The sequence below is a fragment of the Erinaceus europaeus genome, chromosome 2, assembly GCF_950295315.1.
Source record: "Erinaceus europaeus chromosome 2, mEriEur2.1, whole genome shotgun sequence".
Classification (NCBI taxonomy): domain Eukaryota; kingdom Metazoa; phylum Chordata; class Mammalia; order Eulipotyphla; family Erinaceidae; genus Erinaceus; species Erinaceus europaeus.
In genome coordinates this window covers 115,827,488-115,840,310 of record NC_080163.1, presented here as the reverse complement: position 1 = coordinate 115,840,310, position 12,823 = coordinate 115,827,488, and the positions used below count along the sequence as shown (strand labels likewise).

The 12,823-nt window shown below is 38.7% G+C and overlaps 1 protein-coding gene across 1 annotated transcript in view; it reads right to left on the bottom strand.

The window, feature by feature from the left end:
• CSMD1 (CUB and Sushi multiple domains 1) overlaps positions 1-12,823 on the bottom strand; it is a 1,841,590-nt gene that overhangs the window by 292,077 nt on the left and 1,536,690 nt on the right. Inside the window, exons 15-18 of the mRNA XM_060184943.1 lie at positions 11,218-11,412; positions 9,937-10,075; positions 6,170-6,357; positions 854-1,042 (exon numbers count right to left, since the gene is read on the bottom strand). Coding sequence (XP_060040926.1) covers positions 854-1,042; positions 6,170-6,357; positions 9,937-10,075; positions 11,218-11,412 — 711 coding nt within the window. The remainder of the gene's footprint in view (positions 1-853; positions 1,043-6,169; positions 6,358-9,936; positions 10,076-11,217; positions 11,413-12,823) is intronic.

The window sequence follows — 12,823 nt, the reverse complement described above, 5'->3', positions numbered from 1 at the left end:
GATTGCCACCTCAACATGCTTCACTTCAGACTGTGTCCAGAAACTTCACATGTGGAATGACAAGACCTTCAGCTTCATTACTCGGGTGAGACCTTTCCTTTCATAGTATACTCTAATTCCATCTCAGGTGGTTCACTTCCTAACAAAGTTCCCAAACCTAGATAGACACCAGTTTCTGTGAGAGAGAGCATATGTTCACATGTATCCGTAAACTACTGCAAAATATATACCTGAAAGCAGAAGTACACTAGAGTTTGCAGTGAATATCCCCCTAACACTTCCTCTCCACTATTCCAAGCTTTGGGTCCATGATTGCTCAACAATTTGTTTTGCTTCCTATGTTAACTCTCTTTTCAGTCACCAGGTTCCAGATGCCATCAGGATGCCGGCCAGGCTTCCCTGGACTGAAGACCCCACCAATGTGTCCTGGAGCTCAGCTTCCCCAGAGACCCACCCTACTAGGGAAAGAGAGAGGCAGACTGGGAGTATGGACCGACCAGTCAACACCCATGTTCAGCGGGGAAGCAATTACAGAAGCCAGACCTTCTACCTTCTGCAACCCACAATGACCCTGGGTCCATGCTCCCAGAGGGATAGAGAATGGGAAAGCTATCAGGGTAGGGGGTGGGATATGGAGAATGGGTGGTGGGAATTGTGTGGAATTGTACCCCTCCTACCCAATGGTTTTGTTAATTAATACTTTCTTAAATAAAAATTAAAAATTAAAAAATTAAAAAAAGAAATCTCACTTGAGCTACACAATGCTCTTTCTCACACATATGACTCACAAGCTGTCCAAACATTCCTAGGTTTCTGTTTTCTCCTGACAACCTGCTCTCTTTGCCACACCTACCATCACAGCTGGGCAATGCGTGATTCCATTGGTGGCTCCTGTCACACACCAGGGGCTCCTCATCACTCAACGTGTAACCAGGGTCACAGCTGAAGGTCACTGTGGATCCAATGCCAAAGCTTCCCCCATGACGGTGGCCATTCACAGGAATGCCTGGGTCTAGACAGGAATCTGACTCCAGGGTGACACCTGAACACATAAGAAAGACACATATCAGCAGTTTTCTGGTTATCAGAAAGGAAAATGTGTGCACTATGTTTTACACAAAATAGCCAGAACAGTCAATCATGTAACATTATGCATGTGGGTCAGATCATCAGCTAACAGAAAAACGGACACATTATGAAATAGTTGACCTTGATTTACTGTAGAAAGAAACCTTCCTTTAACACTTCTTAACTGACACAACAATTGCATTGCAAACTGGAAGTAAAAGGTTGACCACTCTGAATGTTACATTTCCTTCATTTGAAAATCAGTGAGCTAAATTCAGAGGAAATATATATCTTTGTCTGTTTTCTACCTCCAGGTAAGTTTATGCAGTGAGGCTTCAAATGTTGTATAAGTGCACACATACGCAAAGTCCCTGTATAACTACAAATATGTACAATGCACTTATCAAGTTGCATTCCAAATTTTTTTTTCAAATTCCCCAGTCACTTTCAAGATAGCTACAATTAGCCCAAGTTAAAAGATGCTCTAAATTAAAGTATTATAGAAAGTCAAGTAATTATGATCATATAATTATCAGTTTCCTTACTCTGTGCCACATTTTACTTTTAGAATAATATGTTTGTTATAACAGTTTCCTATGTGTATTCATATATATATATATATATATATATATGAGATTTCTGTGAAAATAAGTTATTTATTTTCAGAGTTTTCTAAGTATTGGTGTGTTTTTCTTTTCTCTCTCTCTCTCTCATGTTATACTGAACTTTCCAGTTATACTGCATTTGTTATCACTGTGTCTTGACCAATTTCCCTTTCTAGTTACAGTAAAAGTGAACTGACTGTAAAAATCATTTGTGTATAACACATACACCCACACATGCACACACACACACACACACACACACACTACAAAATATATTGTTCTACTGCACCAATTTTTTTTAATTTTACCTTTTATGGATTAGACAGAAAAATAAAAGCATTTACATACAGTAAATGTTTTGCTTCTTTTCTGAAATATCATAAAGAGATATTAGAAAGCATTTTCTAAAAATGCTTAAAATTCCCCACACCTATGGACATCTAATCTTTGATAAGGGGGCCCAAAGGATTACATGGAAAAAGGACGCTCTCTTCAATAAATGGTGCTGGGAAAACTGGGTTGTAACATGCAGAAGAATGAAATTGAACCACTTTATCTCACCAGAAACAAAAATCAACTCCAAATGGATCAAAGACCTAGATGTCAGACCAGAAACAATCAAATACTTAGAGGAAAACATTGGTAAAACACTTTCCCACCTACATCTCAAGGACATCTTTGATGAATCAAACCCAATTGCAAGGAAGACTAAAGCAGAAACAAACCAATGGGACTACATCAAATTGAAAAGCTTCTGCACATCCAAAGAAACTATTAAACAAACAAAGAGACCCCACACAGAATGGGAGAAGATCTTCACATGCCATACATCAGACAAGAAACTAATCATCAAAATATATAAAGAGCTCAGCAAACTTAGTACCAAAAAAGCAAATGACCCCATCCAAAAATGGGCAGAGGATATGAACTAAACATTCACCTCAGAGAAGATCCAGAAGGCTACCAATCATATGAAAAACTGCTCTAGGTCACTGATTGTCAGAGAAATGCAAATTAAGACAACACTAAGATACCACCTCACTCCTGTGAGAATGGCATACATCAAAAAGGACAGCAGCAACAAATGCTGGAGAGGATGTGGGGACAGAGGAACCCTTTTACATTGCTGGTGGGAATGTAAATTGGTCCAGCCTCTGTGGACAGCAGTCTGGAAAACTCTCACAAGGCTAGACATGGACCTTCCATATGATCCAGTAATTCCACTCCTGGGGTTATACCCCAAGGACTCCATAGCACCCAACCAAAAAGAGGTGTGTACTCCTATGTTCATAGCAGCACAATTCATAATAGCTAAAACCTGGAAGCAACCCAGATGCCCAACAACAGATGAGTGGCTGAGAAAGCTGTGGTATATATACACAATGGAATACTAGGCAGCTATAAAGAACAATGAACCCACCTTCTCTGACCCATCTTGGACAGAGCTAGAAGGAATTATGTTAAGTGAGCTAAGTCAGAAAGATAAAGATGAGTATGGGATTATCCCACTCATCAACAGAAGTTGAGGAAGAAGATCTGAAAGGGAAACTAAAATCAGGACCTGACCAAATTTTAAGTAGGGCACCAAAGTAAAAACCCTGTGGTGAGGGGTAGACATGCAGCTTCCTGGGACAGTGGGGGGTGGGAGTGGGTGGGAGGGATGGGTCACAGTCCTTTGGTGGTGGGAATGGTGTTTATGTATTCTCCTAGTAAAATGTAGTCATATAAATCACTAGTTAATTACTATGAGAGGGGGAAAATCAATTGTATGTCTCAAAGTTTTTCAAAACACAAACTGAATCTTTTCAATATATAGGCTGTGTAATTGATATGCAGACTCCCTCAAAAGCCTAGACCAAATAGATCAGAAGCAACCAATAGCACAGCTATATACAAGATACTGGGTACTGTACAGCAAACCCTAACAAAAGGACTTTTCAAAGTTAACCAAATTACCAAATAATGTGATAACATTAACTATCGATTGTCTTTTTGAACCCTAAGACAGCAGGAACCTCACATCTCCACTATAGAGCCTCTACTTCCCTCAGTCCTGGAACCCTTGGATAGGGCCCACATTCCCATATGCATCTCCCAATCTATATGAAATAATATTGCATCTGCCGATCACAACCTAACCAACACAACGATTGCCACCTCAACATGCTTCACTTTAGACTGTGTCCAGAGACTTCACATGTGGAATGACAACCCTTCAGCTTCATTACTCGGGTGAGACCTTTCCTTTCATAGTATACTCTAATTTCATCTCAGGTGGTTCACTTTCTAACAAAGTCCAAAAACCTAGATATACACCAGTTTCTGTGAGAGAGAGCATATGTTCACACGTATCCGTAAACTACTGCAAAATATATACCTGAAAGGAGAAGTACACTAGAGTTTGCAGTGAGCACCTCCCTAACACTTCCTCTCCACTATTCCAAGCTTTGGGTCCATGATTGCTCAACAATTTGTTTTGCTTCGTATGTTAACTCTCTTTTCAGTCACCAGGTTCCAGATGTCATCAGGAAGCCGGCCAGGCTTCCCTGGACTGAAGACCCCACCAATGTGTCCTGGAGCTCCGCTTCCCCAGAGACCCACCCTACTAGGGAAAGAGAGAGGCAGACTGGGAGTATGGACCGGCCAGTCAACGCCCATGTTCAGCGGGGAAACAATTACAGAAGCCAGACCTTCTACCTTCTGCAACCCACAATGACCCTGGGTCCATGCTCCCAGAGGAATAGAGAATGGGAAAGCTATCAGGGGAGGGGGTGAGAAATGGAGATTGGGTGATGGGAATTGTGTGGAATTGTACCCCTCCTACCCTATGGTTTGTTAATTAATCCTTTCTTAAATAAAAAATAAATAAAAATAAAAAAATGCTTAAAATTTAAATATAAAACTTCCATGTACTTGAGAAACCTATTTAACTTCCGACTCCTTATAAAATCCTGCCTATTACTAAATGGTGGTTCAGAGCTCCACAAATGAGCAGAACAACTGATTGTTCTTTGAGGATAATGTCACTCTTAATCTATACAGTGGCTGTGCCACAGCCCTTTTAAAGACTGAAGTAATGAAAATGCAGACTGGAAATGGATATTCTATGTATAAGAGTAATAATCATAACACTTTGTACATGAAATTATAGTTCTAGGTGGGCTTTTAGGTGAACCTTGAAAGCATGTTTCAGCCTTGTGACTGAGACAGAGCTCACATACTGCTGTTCAAAGCAGTCCCTGTCATCACTGCAAGAGCCTATCAACCTAGATTTGCTTGTGGGATTCATTGCTTGGTGTTGCCAAGTTCATTTCCGTGAACACCTCTGGACATTACATGTGGTCGGTCATTAATCATTTTTAAACAAGGAACGCTTATAGAACTGACTGTTCATGAACAAAGACAGGAGAGAAGAAAACTGTCATTATTTTCAGAGTTAAAAGAACTTGACACAAAGCATGTTGGGCTAGAGACAACCTATTTCAAAAGGTGATAGATAAGCAAGCATAATTTTTTCAGCTATCAAAAACTTTACATTTTTTTAACATTTTCCTATTTTCAGGGACATAATGATTAGCAAGATAGTAATTGTCACATGGGTACAATTTCTTATGCTTTTGTGATATTTCTGCATACCAATCCCACCATCCATCATTGAACATTGGGTCTCACTGTCCTCTCAGTGCCCCCTCCCCCCTTTTTGCCTCCAGGGTTATTGCTGGGGCTTGGTGCCTGTACAACAAATCCACTGCTCCTGGAGGCTATTTTTTTTTCCCTTTTGTTGCCCTGATTGTTTTTATTATTGTGGTTATTATGATCATTGTCATTGATAATATTGTTGTTGGATAGGACAGAGAGAAATTGAGAGAAATGGGGAAGACAGAGAAGGGGAGAGAAAGATACCTGCAGACCTGCTTCACTACTTGTGAAGCAACCCCCTTGCAGGTGGGGAGTCGGGGACTGGAACTGGGATCCTTATCCTGGTCCTTGCACTTTGTGCCATGTAGGTTTAACCCGCTATGCTACCACCGGACCCCATCAGTCCCCTTTCTTGTCATCCCAGGTCATTGGCTTTACATATAGTATTTCAGTATTGGCTTCTTAACTTGTTTCCTTAAAGAGTAACATGACTCCCTACTCATTCCTTTTATCCTGCCAGAATCTAAACTTTTAGCATTATGCCCTGTAGTTCACGAATTAACTTTTAACTTTTCCTAAAGTTAAAAGATATTATTGAATAGTACAGTGAATTCACACACTCACTGTTTGAGTCTACTTTATCACTTCATAATAAAATGATACAGATGGTTGAGAGGTAAAGTAAGCTTCCCCAAGACACTGTCTCACTAGGGAGCAAGAATTCTTAGGACTGGATGGATGTTGTAAAACAATGCAGCTGGTATTAAGATCAAGGACCAGCAATGAGGTGCAGGCTTGCTGGCAGAGGGCAAGCTTCTCAGTCTCAGCAGGTTGCACTGCTGGGGATGTGCACTTACTCTCATAGTGGATGAGGAAGCCCACATTGGAGCGGCTGTTATCGGTGGTGAAGAGCAGATACATGAAATTCCCAGTGCTGATGAGAAACTGGGGGGCTTGGGTGCCGTGGTACTCCCCTATCAATGGGGCCGAACTTGCTGGCCCATCTCTGACTTCCAGGGTGTCATAGTTGACCTCAGTTTGAAACCTGCAGATAAGTACTCCAAGTCATAAAAGAAAGGCAGTGCTCCATCAGCTTATACCCCCCAGAATATCTTCATCTGCTAACTAAAACCCACAACTGTTCTCAACATAATATATTTAAAGTAACTATTTAGCCATATTAAAATAAAAGTCATAGATACTTTGAAAAATGATTTCATATAATATTTAAGGATAATTCTCCTTTCTAGCAGAAAAGGTACATGCTACATCCATCTTTTTACTTAATAGTCTGCTTTGAGCTTCCCCTAAGTACTGTTGCACACCTATGTGGTATCTGGATTGGAATCTGGGATGCACACAGCAAGTCATGCACCCTACCCAGTGAGTTACATCGCCAGTCCAATAGAAAAGCTATCAGGGGAGGGGATAGGATATGGAGATCTGGTGGTGGGAATTGTGTGGAGTTGTACCCCTCTTATCCTATGGTTTTGTTAATGTCTCCTTTTTCAAATAAATAAAAAAAATTGAAAAGAAAACAAAATTTTATTAACATCTCTGTTCTGGCAACTGGGGACATATATTCATCTCTGAAATATAAATATTATGACCCAGATGTGCTTGTTTTAGGAAAGAAAGAAGACATTAAAGAAAGTAAAAGTATAACGAAGTAAATAAAAGTCACCAAGTGAAAATTCATTAATATGTATTTCAAAGTATTTTTCATGACCTCCCACTTAGCACCATGACTATCTTAAGAATGACACATTGGTGTGAAGTGATTTTTCTCAAAAAAAAAGGATAATTCAAAATACATGACAGAATTTTAAATGCTGTCCACAAAAAAATAATAATCCTGTATATTTGGAGGTTTTGTGACTATTTCAGGTCATAAGAATAACATTTGCTGCTTCAGAAACTAAATGCTACTTTAAAATGGTTGGGAAAAAAAAATCGCAACTTTTGCAATGAGCTATACCTGACTCCCAAGAAGGAAGGTCAGTTCCAAATAATAGGATACGATTTTCTCTCGTTATTTACTAGTGTTAACATGCGTCCAATTTTATGCAGTACAAGTTCCACTGAGTACAGAGATCATTTACAAAGGGAACCATTTTATCCTCAAAGTGCTAACCAATCTTCCTGTGTCTGACTGTGCTTTCAGGGATGGCTAGCGTACAGTGAGCTTGAGTGATCCACTGGAACTGACAAAAGAATATCCTGGTAGCCTATGCAGTTACTTCACGGACTACACGGACCAGTGTCCTAGGGCTGGAGGAGTAGAGAGAGAAGCAATCTTGGTTTCATGGCAAGTAGTAACAAAAAGAGAGGTTGAAACTGAAATACTTTTCTCTGGTTTCTCCTTAAACTGTGTATACTCTTCTTAGTGCAGATGCACAGAACTGAACTATATCCACTCAGTAATTTAGGATGATTCACAGATCCCTGCTCTTCTAGAAAGAAAGGTTCAGATACTGGGATATCACCTGGAGAGGTGAGAACAGGTCACAGTGGGTCAGAGAGCATAGCATGTACTTCTTTATAATTCTCTCTAAAGATCCCATGGCTATGGGGGCTTAAATTTGAGTAGTTTGAGTACAATGAAATAAGTCTTGTTTAGATATTTATAATAGAGTTTTCATATTTTCTTTCTTTAACAAGAGCTATGACATAAGAACTGGAAGAGTGTTTACATAGCCTCAAAAGAACAGTCTGAACATTTTTCATTCTTTGACCACTATCCACCCATAAACACAGTATGGAATCTGCCATTTGTGTGTTTGACCACATCTGTATTGTCACATCATCCTTCATCTCAATGTATAAACAATATTCTGCTATACAATTGAAATTTCATAGAGTTGGGTATAAGACCATAGGCATAAACCACAACTGTCTGATATATTAGGAATATAAATATTTTATATGTATATATCATACACATTATATTAAATATAAATATATATTTTCAGAATTTGGACCTTGAGCATGTATAAGGGAGAGTTATTATAGCACAGAAGCATCCCCCAAGTACTGCTGCTCACCCATGAGGTGTCTGCATTGGACTTTTGGATACATATAGCAAGCCATGCACCCTACCCAGTGAATTATCCCTCCTGTCCAAAGTATCATGAATATTAATATTTACAGATGAAATTGAATAAAATATCATTGCTCAATAACATTGAAAAGAAAATACAAGGATTTTATTAACACCTCTGTTCTGCAGCTGAAAATCAAATGCTACTAAGCTATGCCAAACATTAATAAAAAATAACTATTTTTACTAATTACTAGAAATTTTATGTGCTTTCAGAAGTTAAGATATACATTTGATTTTTCCCTACCTCTTGAAACTAAAATGTATAAAAATTAGTAAGGAGCCAACACAAAGAGTGTGTCGAGAGTTAATTGTCCTAATGATTAAGATTATATCCAGAAACCTAGTCTCCAGTATAATGAATACATAAATCTTATTTTTCTTCCCTTTGGAGAGTTTATACTACTGAATATTATTATCCTGTTAGAGATGATTAATAATCTAAATAATAATTCCAAATACAAATATTAAGAGATAATGCAACCCCCACTAAAGTACTTTCCAGTATATATGTCATCATTGCTTAGTAGAGAATAGAAAGAAGATAACACAAGCTTTTATTTGTCTTAAGACATTATGGAGTTTGAATATTAAAACCCAAAATTCAATCTAATCATGATGAAGATAATTATTCAAGAAAACCCAATGCTGATCAGCTATTAAATTTGAAACAGCAACATCTTCTACATTAGACTTTAAATGATATGAGTCAGTCTAAAAGATTTTTTGTTTTTTATCATTTTTATTAATTATTGGATAAAGATAGAGGGAAATTGAGAGGGGTGGGGGAGAGTAAAAGGGGGAAGAGACAGAGAGACGCCTGCAGTTCTGCTTCACCACTCAGGAAGCATTCTCCCTGTAGGTGGGAACCATGGCGTTGAACCTGGGACCTTGTGCACTGTAACATGTGCCCTTAGTCAGGTGCACCACTACCTGGCCCCAAGACTTTTGGTTTTTAAAAATCAAATGTATTATGTCACTGTTGAAATAAATGGGAAAGTCCATTGCAAAAAAGTACAAAATTCAAGCAGTATGACTTTTACTATCCAATGCATCAATCAAATAAATGACAGAATATAGTAGTAATAAAGTTGTAAGTAATGAATAGTTGATTACTCTGTCACTAACCCCACTGTCAGCTCTGCAGCCACAGCCACTCCATCTGGCAAGAGCCATCACTAGATAAGCACATCTGTTTTCGTGGAACATGCAGAATGCAACTGACAAACCAAAGTTACCTCCATATGAAATAAAACACCAAGTGGAGTTGATTCTACCTATGTCTAAAGCTCTGAAATCTTTAGGGAGTGGACCCAGAACTCCCAGCAAGACTACAAAAATGACTTGACCTTGGGGGTAGATGACATAGTTTGAGAGAGAGAAAAAAAATCGTATCCATCAAATCTGTTTCTTTTTATATAAGATTCTTTGGCAAATCAATGGGAAAAGTCATGTATCTAAGCTTCAAGATCCACTGAAACACAAACATTAGGTTAAATAAAGGAGGAAATGGTAATTTCTTACCGATCAAAAGTAATTTTGATGGAGTGTCCTGGTTTTGATTCAATTATCCATTCACAGTTTAAGGAGTCTTTATAATATCCTGGCCAGCCAGGAGGCAAAATGACCCCACTGGAAGCTGTTAGGTGTCCACCACATGGGGCTGTAAGATACATAGGCAACATATCTTAGCATGGTCACAGATATTTATATACTCCTGAGCTACCACAGGAACTTGTTCACGGATTTAGCAATCTAAAGTAGTAAATGAATGTTTATTTGTTGCATAAACTAAGTTTATTGAAAACAGAGTATGTATCTACCACATCTGAGCATTTTTCATCAACATTAGCAAAATTATTTTCACCTATTAACAAGAACCAGTGGAGCTGTGTGACAAAGCACTTCTACGGATCATCACACTCAGTCTTCACAATAAACTCTGAAGGTGCATAGATTATTCATAGCATTTTTAATTTTTTATCATCTTTATTTATTTATTGGATAGAGACAGCCAGAAATTGAGAGGGAAGGGGGTGATAGAGAGGGAGAGAGACAGAGAGACACCTGAAGCCTTGCTTCACCACTTGTGAAGCTTTTTTCCCTGCAGGTGGGGAGCAGGGGCTCGAACCTGGGACCTTGTGCACTGTAGTATGTGTACTCAAACAGGTGCGCCACCACCTGATCTCTATTCATACCATTTTTGATATAAGTATTCAGAATTTAACACTCATTCTGTGGAGAAGCAAATTTAAAATGATATTTTATCTAAAAGTGAAAGGTTCTCTGTGTGTTGTGCTGAATGAGTGCATGTGCATACATATTATTTTGGATGCATCATTCCATATGTGTATAGATTATATTCTTAGAAGCTTCAAAAGTAATCTATTTAGAGACAGTTTTTACAGATGACATTAGTTAAGATGAGGTCAGAATGAGATTGTCTTCATCAAAAGGGATAGTATTTAAGCAAAGAAATATTTTTTCTTTCTTTCTTTTCTCAGAAACATTTTCTGACGGAGAAAGCTGGGATAATCCTTCTAGAACATAAACCAAGCCAAAGTCATCCACAAAATTCCAGAAACTAGAAAAGAGGTTGGAACAGATCCTTCTAGAGTCTCAAGAGAAATCTACCACATATATAGCACAACCTTGTGTTGCCTTCAGTACTGAAGCAATACTTTTTGTTACATTCAGGGGTTTGGGTTTCAGGTGCTTTGTAATGACTATCCCAGGAAGCCACTCGACCATTTATCTGGTACGATATACCATGATTAAAGCATGAAATTGCACTAAGATACCCACCTTCACAGCGGGGGACTGTGGAGCTCCACACCACATTCCCGTCCTGCAGGATGCAAGTGATGGACTCAGAGCCCTGGGTCTTCACAAAGCCATCATCACAGTGGAAGGAAACCGAACTCCCAAGGAGAAACCGGTCTCCAAAACGTCGGCCATTTATAGGAATGCCAGGGTCATGGCATTCATTTTGACCAAAAGCTAAAAAAGAAAAATAGGAAAACAAAAATAAGAAATAAGATAAGAATAAAAAATGATTTAACGTTAATTATGTATATTAGCTGAAAAGGAAACAGAACATAACTCATAAGCAATTAGGTACCCCAACTGTAATATATATATTCACAATGGCTTAAGCAAGTACATTCTACATACCAGACATCAGTATCTCCCGAAGCTGACAGAGACAAGACAGATGGATAAACAGGCTTAACTGTGTCTACCCAGTGTTTTTCATTTGAAAGCATTTTTTTATGTGCCCTGTGAAAAAGTGAGAAAATACAAGGATGGTGGTAATTTGGGCTTCTGGGTTAGAATCTTGGCTCCTTTGGCTCCTATCTGACCTTGGTGAGGCAGGTTATTTTGTTAATCTGAGTCTAGCTGTTTTATCTACAGAATTAGAAAAGTTAAGCTTCTATTTCAGTCACTGTAATAATCAATAACACAATCATTAGCTAACCTTAAATAGTTCATATAACTGTACATTTTATATTTCTTTTACTACATCACCATTATTATCTTCATTCCCTCAACAATATATTAAAGAAGACAGTCTTAAATAAAATCTACTTTGCAAATAAGGAACTCAAGGCAAAAAATATAATGTCACATCTTAATGCACTAGTTAGTATAAGTGCTGGGTCCATGGGTCCTAACATTTAATATCTCAGTCCTACTGCTACACTATTTTGCTGAATGGAGTATGGTTGTAAGGAGAGATAAATTGACGGTTAGTTGTATGGGTGGTTGAATAGGTATCTGCATAGATAGGAGGACAGATATATATATGGATGAACAGAAGGATGCTCAGATGAATGGAAGGTTGGGTCATTGATGGATATATGGAGAACTGAAAGGACAGAGGATGACACCATCTTCCCAGACAATACTTTTAGCCCAACTGCATGTTAGCTATCGGGCCCAGGCAAAAATTACTAAAGTCATGGACCCCGTGGAATATACCTAAAATAGACTTCCTATCTTCTTCCCACATAAAGACCATTAGTTTCTATCTGTTCTATTCTTACCTTTAGATTCTTGATTATTAAACAAATTGTCCTGCTTTATAACTTACCACCTTTCAGCCACCAAGTGGCAGGTGTTATTTGACACCAACCTGACTTCCCAGGGCAGATGACCTCACCAGTGTGTCCCAGAACCTCACCTCTCCAGAGCCCTATTCCACTAGGGAAAGAAAGAAAAAGCCCCCCTGGGGGTGCATGGATTGACCTGACTACATTCATGTTCAGGGGAGAAGCAATTACAGAAGCCAGATCTTCCACCTTCAGCACCTCATAAAGAATTTTGGTCTATACTCCCAAAGGGATAAAGAATAGGGAAACTTGCAGTGGAGGGCATGGGATATAGAACTCTGGCAATGGGAATTGTATGG